The 9,929-nt window shown below is 36.0% G+C and overlaps 1 protein-coding gene across 1 annotated transcript in view; it reads right to left on the reverse strand.

Moving 5' to 3' along the window:
- Positions 1-9,929, reverse strand: part of Hsd17b3 (hydroxysteroid 17-beta dehydrogenase 3) — a 77,095-nt gene that overhangs the window by 20,143 nt on the left and 47,023 nt on the right. Inside the window, exon 4 of the mRNA XM_010636149.2 lies at positions 8,367-8,474. Coding sequence (XP_010634451.1) covers positions 8,367-8,474 — 108 coding nt within the window. The remainder of the gene's footprint in view (positions 1-8,366; positions 8,475-9,929) is intronic.

Genomic DNA, 9,929 nt, shown 5'->3' on the forward strand with positions numbered 1-9,929 from the left:
TATGCATTGTTGCAGATTATTCACACCAGGGAAACTATTCCGTATTTACACATGTGTGACTTATTTATTTCATTTAGGAGTATATCTTCAATATGTATCCATTTTCCTATGAATGAATCTATTTTCTCATTCTTTATGGCTGAGTAATATTCCATTTTATAGAAAAACCATATCTTCTTTATCCACTTGCAGAAGCTTTTTAATAAAATGAGATCCCAGTTGTTGATTCTTTCAGCTAGTACCCATGCTACTGAGGATTTGTTCATAAAGTCTTTTCCTATGCCAATGTCTTCCAGAGTTCTGCCTAACTTATCTTCCAGCAAGTTTAGTGTTTTTGTTTTTATATTTAGATCTTTAATCCACTTGGATTTTAATTTAGTGCATCGTGACAGATAAGGGTCTAGTTTTAATCTTTTGCAGGTTGAGATCCAGTTTTTCCAACACCATTTATTAAAGAGGCTATCTTTGCTCCAATGGGGACTATTAGCTCCTTTGTCAAAGATGAGGTAGCTGAGTGCATCTGGAGTTGTTTTTGTGTCTTCCAATCTGTTCCACTGATCCTCAGGTCTGTTTCTTTGCCAGTACCATGCTGTTTTTATCACAGTGGCTTTGTAGTATACTTTCAAATTGGGAATTTTTATACCCACTGCCATGTGTCTGTTGCCTAGGATGGCTTTTGCTACTCTCGGTCTCTTATGGTTCCAAATGAATTTTTGGATTCTTCTTCCTAGTTCTGTGAAGTATAGTGTTGGGATTTCAATTGGTATTGCACTGAATCTATATAGCAGTTTTGGTAATATGACCATTTTCACTATGTTGATTCTTCCTACCGAGGAGCAGGGGACATCTTTCCATTTTCTTATATCCTCAATCTCTTTTTTCAGAGTGCTGTAGTTTTCAGTGTAGAGGTCTTTTGCTTCTTTTGTTAGATTGATTCCCAGATGCTTCATTTTTTGGGGGTGCTATTGTGAAAGGAATTGTTTCCCTAACTGCTTTCTCAGTGAGTCTGTTATTTGTGTACAAGAAGGCTACTGATTTTTGGGTGTTGACCCTGTATACAGCTACTCTGCTAAAAGTGTTTATTAAGTTGAGAAGTATTTTGATGGAGTTTTTTGGGTCTTCAGTGTACAGTATCATATCATCAGCAAATAATGACAATTTGACTTCTTCCTTTCCTATCTTTATTGCTTTAATTTCTTTCTCTTGTCTAATTGCTATGGCTAATGTTTCCAGAACTATACCGAAGAGGAGTGGTGATAGTAGGCATCCTTGTCTTGTTCCTGATTTTAACTGAAAATTTTCAATTTTTGGCTATTTAATATGATGTTGGCTGTTGGTTTTTCATAGATAGCCTTTATTAAGTTGAGACATAGACCTTCTATTCCAAATTTTGCAGTTTTTATCATGAATGGGTGTTGAATTTTGTCAAATGCTTTTTTGACATCTATCGAAAGTATCATGTGGTTCTTGTCCTTGACTTTGTTAATATAGTGTATTACATTTATTGATATATGTATATTGAACCACCTTGCATCCCTGTAATAAGTCCGACTTGGTCAGGATGTATGATCTTTTTGATGATCCTCTGTATTCTGTTTGCTAGTATCTTATTGAGGATTTTTGCATCTATATTCATTAAGGAGATTGGCCTGTAGTTCTCTTTTTTTGTTACATCTGTCCCAGGATTGGGAATCAAAGTGATATTTGCTTCCAGGAATGAATTTGGAAGTATTGCTTCTCTTTCAATTTCATTGAAAAGTCTGAAGAGTCATGGCAGTAGATCTTCTCTAAATGTCTTGTAAAATTCATCAGTGAATCCATCAGGACCCAGGCTTTTCTTTGTTGGTAAGTTTTCAATTACATTTTTAATTTCACTGATTTTGATTGGGGTGTTTAAAATGTTTTTATCTTCTTCGTTCAACTTTGGTAATTCATAAGTATCTAGAAATCTGTCCATTTCTTCTGTGTTTTCCATTTTATTAGAGTACAGGTTCTCATAGTATGTATTAATGATCCTCTGGATTTCTTTTGGATCTGTTGTGACTTCGCCTTTTTCATTCCTGATTGCATAGATCTGAGCCTTTTCTTTCCTTTTTTTGACAGGGTTTGCTAAGGGTTTATCAATTTTACTTATTCTTTCAAAAAACCAACTCTTCAATTCATTTATTCTTTGTATCATTTTCTTAGTTTCCATTGCATTGATTTCTGCTCTAATCTTTATAATTTCCTCTCTTGTTCAAGCTTTGGGTTTTTCTTGCTCTTGTTTTTCTAGGAGTCTAAGAGTCATCATTAGGTTGTTTATTTGAGCTTGCTCTGTTTTCCTAGTGTGGGCATTCAGTGCTATGAATTTTCCATGTAGAACTGCTTTCATTGTGTCCCATAGATTCCTGTATGTTGTATTGGCATTTTCATTTATTTGTAAAAACTGTCTGATTTCTTCTTAGAAATCCTCTGTGATCCATTGATTGTTCAGGAGAGTGTTATTCAATTTCCATGTATTTGTGAAGTTCCTAGGGTTTCTTATGCTATTGATCTCCAGCTTTATTGCACTGTGATCTGATAATATACAGGGAATAGCTTCAATTCTTTTGCATTTATTCAAACCTGTTCTGTGAGCTAGTATGTGATCTATCTTGGAGAATGACCATGTGCAGCTGAAAAGAATGTATATTCTGATTTTGTGGAGTGGAACACTCTATAGACGTGTAATAAGTCCATGTGTTCAAAAGCTTGTTCAGTTCTAGTATTTCATTGTTGATTTTTTTGCCTAGATGATCTATCTGTTTGTGATAGTGGTGTGTTTAGATCCCCCACTGCAATTGTATTAGTAGTTATTTGGTTTTTCTTGTTACTTAATATTTGTTTTATATAGTTGGGGGCATTTATATTTCGTGCATATATGTTTATGATTGTCAACTCTTCATCTTGAATTGTTCCCTTTACAAGGATGTAGTGACCTTCTTTGTCTCTCTTAATCAGTTTTGGTTTGATATTTTCTTTGTCTGCAAATAAGCTTGCTACCCCTGCTTTTTTCTGGGGTCCTGTTGTGTGGAGAATTGTTTTCCATCCTTTCACTTTCACTTTATGGGCTTCTTTTTGAACTAGGTGTGTTTCTTGTATACAACATATTGTTGGATTTTGCTTCTTAATCCATTCTGCCAATTTATTTCTCTTGATTGGTGAATTGAGCCCACTGACATTGATAGTTATAACTGATATGTACTTACTTATTATTGTCATGTTATTGTCCATTGGTTGACTCTTTTTATTTTTTGTCCTCTCCTTTTAGTTTCTTGCCCTGGCTATTTGATTTGCTCTTTTGGGTCTCCTGTTGTTGTGATCTTCGTTGTCTTTTTCTAGGATATTGTTTAACATTCTTATTAGTGCTGGTTTAGTATTCCTGAAGTTTCTCAAGTGTTTTTTGTTTGGGAAGTATGTTATTTCTCCATCCATTTTGAAAGAGAGTTTTGCAGGATACGTCAGTCTTGGTTGTAGGTTATTTTCTTTTAGGACTTGAAATACCTCACTCCAGGCTCTCCTTGACCTGAGGGTTTGTGTTGACAAGTCTGCTGTGATTCTGATGGGCTTTCCTTTGCATGTGATTTGTTTCTTTTCTCTTACTGCTTATAGTATTTTGTTCTTCTGATGGGTTTCTGGGATCTTGATTACTATATGTCTAGGTGTAGATTTTTTTGAACGTGGCTAGTTGGTGTCCTACATGCCTCGCTTATCTGTATGTCTTATTCTTTCCCTCTGTTTGGGAAGTTTTCTGTTATTAATCCTTTGAACACCTTTTTTAAGTCATTTGCATTTTCTCCTGGTACTTCATGGATTCCTATCAGTCTTATGTTATTCTTCTTTGCATTATCTAGGAGTTGTTGGATTGATTTCTCATGCTCCCTTACTGTTTTTAAGAGACCTCTCTTTTCATGGTCACTGTCTGCAATCCCAACTTCTATATCTGAAATTCTATCTTCGCAATCTTTTATTCTGTTGTATATGCTTTCAATAGAGTTTTTAATCTCCTAGATATCCATTTGAATCTGTTTAATGGATTCCATTTCTTTCCTAGGTTGGGTTTTCATTGTTTCCATTGCTTTCTTATTCTGGGCCTTCATGGTTTCTATTATGTTCCTAATCTCATCTATTTTTTTGTCAGTTTCTGTTCTGGATTCTTGAATCATGTCTTTCATTTTGCTCACCATGTCTATGGTTATCTGGGAAATAATTTCTGTTTTGAATTTTTCTAGAGCTTGATTGATCAGTTTTTTTACTTCCTGCGCTGTGAGTTCTGAGTGTCCTGGAGCTTCACTATCTGATTTTTCATCCTAACTGTGCCCTACTCTTTGCCATTGGTGGACTGGAAGTCTGTCTTTGTGGCTTGCTTAAGTGTTTCCTCATCTTTATTTTTGCTGTTGGGTTGCCCTTGATTCAATCTCTGGGTCATTAAATCTTCCTGATATCATTGTGTCCCAGCCTTTGATTCTCTAATGACTTATAGGCATTCTCATTTTTATAGTTGAGAAAACAACTCATCACATCAATCCCTATCCTTTATCCCAATTGATACAATGCGGAACACAATAGGATCAATCACCACCCTTTATAGCCCCCCATGCCTCTGTATAGTGTGTCCAAGGACTTTCTCAATCAGGGGATCTAAAAGCACAGGAGGGGGGAACGACGGTGGGGTGGCTACCCTGCTGGCTCTGGGTCAGAGCCAATCAAAGGTGTGCACTGGAAACAGTGTGGCTCCAGAGGAGGCCCAAAGATCGGGCAGCCACACAGCAGAGAGGGCTCTGGGTCCAAGCCGGGGTGATGTCATGAATGAAACTCCTCTTTTTATTTCTTTCTCTTTGTCTAATTGTTGTGGCTAATGTTCCCAAAACTATATGAAACAGGAGTGGTGACAGTGGACATCCTTGCCTTGTACATGATTTTAGCATGAAGGATTTCAGTCTTTGACCATTTAGTATGATATTGGTTGTTGGTTTTTCATATATGGCTTTTATCAGATTGAGGTAGAGGCCAACTATTCCAATTTTCTGTAGGGATTTTATCATGAATGTGTGTTGGATTTTGTCAAATACTTTTTCTTCCTCTATTGAGATGATCCTATGGTCTTTATCCCTGGCTGTATTAATACAGGGTATTACATTTATTGATTTGCATATATTAAACCATCCCTGCATCCTTGGGATAGATCCCACTTGGTCAGGATGTATGATCTTCTTGATGATCTTCTGCATTCTATTTGCCAGTATCTTATTAAGGAATTCTGCATCTATCTTCATTAGTTTTTCATTTGGATCTTTCTCTGCTTTAAGAATCAAGGTGATGCTTGCTTCCAGGAATGAATTCGGGAGTATTGCTTTGCTTTCAATTTTATTGAAGAGTTTAAACAGTAGTGGCAATAGTTCCTCTATAAATGTAGAATCCAGCAATGAAGCTATCAGGGTCCAGGATTTTCTTGGTTGGTAAGTTTTTTATTACATTTTCAATTTCATTGATTGATATTGGGTTGTTTAGAATTTTTAGTCCTTCATTCAACTTTATAATTCATATGAATCTAGGAATCTGTCAATTTCTTCTGTATTTTCCATCTTAGTGGAATATAGGTAATAATGATCCTTTATATTTCTGCTGGGTTCATTATAATTTCACGCTTTTCATTCCTGACCACATGGATTTAGGCCTTTCAATTTTCTGATAATGTTGACTAAGGGTTTATCAGTTTTGTTTATTCTTTTGAAGAACCAACTATTGGCTTTGTTTATTTTTTGTATCATTCTTTTAGTCTCCATTTCATTTATTTCTGCTCTGATCTTTATAATGTCCTCCCTTGTGTGAGCTTTGGGTTTGTCCTGCTCTTCTTTCCTAGAAGCTGAAGGTTCAGCATCTGGTGGTTTAACTGCACTTGCACTCTTTTCCTAATATGCATATTCAGTGCTATGACTTTCCCTCATAAGACTACTTTCATTGTTTCCCATAGATTCCAATATGTTTTATTGTCATTGTCAATTAATTGTAGGAACTGTCTGATTTCTTCTTTAATATCCTCTGTGACCCATTGGTTATTCAGAAGTGTGTTGTTCAACTTCCATGTGTTTGTGAAATTCTTGATGTTTCTTTTGCTATTGATCTCCAATTACATTGCAGTATGGTCTGATAATATAGAGGGGATCCACTTTAATTCCTTTGCACTTAATTAGACTTGTTCTATAAGAAATTATGTGGTCCATTTTGGATAAAAACTCATGTGCCACTGAAAAGAATGTATATTTTGATTTTTAGGGTAGAACACTCTGTAAACATCTGTTAAGTTCATTTGTTCAAGAGTTTGAGTTGTAGTATTTCATTGTTTTCAGTCCAGGTAATCCATCTATTTATGAGAGTTGGATATTGAAGTCCCCCATTCCTATTGTGTTAGTGCTTATTTGATTTTTCATGTCTGTTGGTATTTGTTTTATATACTTGGGTGCACTTGTGTTAGGTGCATATATATATTTATAATTGTCATCTCTTTCTCTTGGATTGTTCCTTTTGCAAGGATATAATGTCCTTCTTTGTCTCTCTTAATCAGTGTTGATTTGAAATTCACTTGATTCACAAAGGGGATAGTTACTCCTGCTTTTTGAGGGGTTCCTCTCACCTGAAGTATTGTTTTCCACCCTTTAATTTTCAGTCTATGAGTTTCTTATATCTTTCTTTTGACCCATTCTGCCAATTTATTTCTTTTGATTGGTGAACTGAGACCATTAACTTTGATGGTTAGAACTGATAATGTATTGATTTATCCTTGTCATAACTTTTTCTTTTTATTGGATTCTTCCCCTTTGCATTTAATTTCTTGTCATGCCTAATGGATTCATTCTACTGGGCTTCTGGGGTTGTGATCCTCATTGTTGTTTCTTAGGATATTCTTTAAATTTTTTTTGGAGTTCTGGTTTGGTATTCATAAAGTTCCTAAGGTGCTGTTTGTCATGAAAGTATCTCATTTTCTTATTTCTCCATCAATTTTGTAATATAGTTTTGCAAGGTAAATCAATCTGGATTGAAGGCTGTTTTCCTTTAGGGCTTGAAATATATGACTCCAAGCTCTTCTTGCTTTGAGGGTTTGTGTTGAGAAGTTTTCTGTGATTCTGACATGCTTTCCTTTGTATGTGATTTGTTTCTTTTCTCTGTTTGTAGAATTTTGTTATTGTGTTGGGTTTCTGGAATCTTAACTATTATACGCCTAAGTGCAGATTTTTTTTTTTTTAATCATGGTTAGTCGGAGTCCTACATGCCTCACTTATCTGTATGTCAAATTGTTTTCCCCTACTTGGGGAGTTTTCTGCCATTATTTCTTTTTATGTCATCTGCACTCTCTCCTGTTTCTTCATTGACTCCAATCAGTCTTATAATATTCCTTTTTGCATCTTCTAGCAGCTTTTGGATAGGTTTCTTGTGGTCTCTTACTATTTTTAAGAAATTTTTCTTTTCTTGTTCACTAATTGCAATCCTATCTTCTATATATGAAATTCTATCTTCATGTTGACTCATTCTGCTGCATAAACTTTCAATGGAGTTTTTAATCTCCTGGAAATCTGTTTGCCTGTGTTTTATGGATTCCATTTATTTCCTATGTTGGGATTCCATCATGTTTTGCAAGTCCTCTTTTGTTTTTAATCTGCCTTCACTCTATATTTATTAATCATGTCGTACTATGGGCACAATCCTCTTCTGTTATCTGAAAAATTATTTCTGACTTCATTTTTTTCATATCCTCTTTTGTTGCCAGTTCAGGGAGTCCAGGTGGGGTTTAGTATCAGATTGTTCCATTTCATTTCCCTTTGTGGTTGCCTGGTTTTGGAACTTATTTCCATGTCTTCTCATTGCAACAGATGCAGCCTGTTGTGCCTTTATTGACAACTTTCTGCCCACCCAGTGATCTTTAATTCTCAGCAAGCCACCAAGAGGCCTTTTTTGTGTTGCTTACCATTACACCAATTCCTGGGTTCAAACCACAGATGCTATGGGGCGACCTCTGACTGAAGGTTTTGCACCTCTGCAGTTCTTTCCTGTGTGGGCCTTGGCTGGGAGGATTTGTCTCTGCCTCTGTGTTCAGGGTGGATCCCTGGCTGGGATTTGCCTGCAGCAGGCTGGTCTGGACCACACCATCCCCCTCCCTGATATGTGCACACTCACCAATACTTTAATTTTTCTTTAATGCTCTTCCTCTTTTTCACCCATCTTTTCCCATATCTCTTCTTCCACTTGTTAATTGCTTGCCAGCTCAAGGGTTAAAATTAAACTGCCATGAAATAATCAAGTGTCACTAAGATAATTGTTTTAACAAACTTTACATTTAGCAATTTACTTACCTAGCACTCCAATTTCTAAGCCTTTAAGGTTTTCTTTAATGTATTCGTAGATGTCATCTTTGGTAAAATCTGTTTGTATAATCTTCACACTTCTTCCTGTGGTCTGCTCTGCATTAGAGATGAGAAGTATTTCTTGATGATCAGGGATACAAATCTACCTACTGACCATGAGGTTCCCTGATGCTAACTGTACTACCTACTACTATTTTTATATTTCCAAGTTACTACAGTGAGAAGTATATGCATTAAAACAAATTTAATGAAGTGGTCCCAGAGTGGGGACCACAGCATCACTGGAAAACTTGTTAGAAATGCAAATTCTGATTTCTGCCACAGACCCACTAAATAGGTCAAGCCATGCATCTGAAAAGGTCTCCAGGTGTCTCCTGGGCATGCTCAGGTTTGAGACCTCTGGGCTAAAGTCTTCCCCTGCTTGGTAAGGGCACAGACAACCAATCCATGTGTTTGTCCAGCACTGAGGCTGGGCACATGCACAATGGCATGTCTTTATCCTCTCTACCACCTTATGAAGTAGACAGTATCATTTCCATTTTCCAGAATAGAAAATTAAGCCTCAGAGAAGTCAAGTACCCCAGAGCACCCACACTCTGCTCACTCTAAATCTATTGCTCTTTCTACCTGTCTGTTACAGTGCCTCAAGAAGGAGTTTGGGGAAGATATAGAAGCAGAGTTTACTAATTTCTTAGTGTATTGTTTTAACTGTGTAGCTAGATCCAATATTTCTGCATCAAGCAATCATGAGGCATAATTTTGGAATGTGAGCTGCTTTGAATGCAAAAACACAAATTATTTTTTCTGAAAAGGTTGATTTTTAAAAAGCACAATTTAGCATTGTAATAAAAATATTCAAAAATTGACCTTACTAATGCTACTTCTCATATCCAGATAAAACAAAAACAGTTCATTAGTTCAAGAGTACAGAATTGCCATGGTGTGACCACCTTTCACATCCATCTCCTCTCTCAAATCTCCCCAAAAAAGTAAGGCTTATCCCAAAGGCCTGCAGTAGTCTTCTGGAGTCTTCATAATCACTCATCTCTTTGAGTAAAAGAAAATTTTGCTACTTGTTAGTGATTATTAAAATTTAAATATTCAAAAAGAAATATTATGGTCGATGTTAACTAGGGACACTTCCAAGAAAATACTCATAACAGCACATTATAGTATAAAAGCTACCTCTTGGTGTTTTACAGTATACAATCTCTGCAACTATATGTGGCAGCTCTGGATCAGATATATATATAGATATAGATATAGATATATAGATATATATAGATATATACATAGATATATATATATGTAAATCCCCAGCCCTACATGAGATCTTTTTAAAAAATCTGATGGCCACCAGCAAGCACTAACATTCACTACCTGCAAGAAAAGGAGTACAGACATAGGGAAGTGAAGGCACACACATAAATCTTACTTTGAAAGGGAGTAGAAGGGCCAGGATTTAGCTCAGTGATGCTGCCATCCACATTATGAGCACAAGGTCCTGAGTTTGATCCCTGGTACCAAAAAAAAAAAAAAAAAAAAAAAAAA

The sequence above is a fragment of the Fukomys damarensis genome, unplaced genomic scaffold, assembly GCF_012274545.1.
Source record: "Fukomys damarensis isolate Sample0158 unplaced genomic scaffold, DMR_v1.0_HiC HiC_scaffold_27, whole genome shotgun sequence".
NCBI lineage: Eukaryota > Metazoa > Chordata > Mammalia > Rodentia > Bathyergidae > Fukomys > Fukomys damarensis.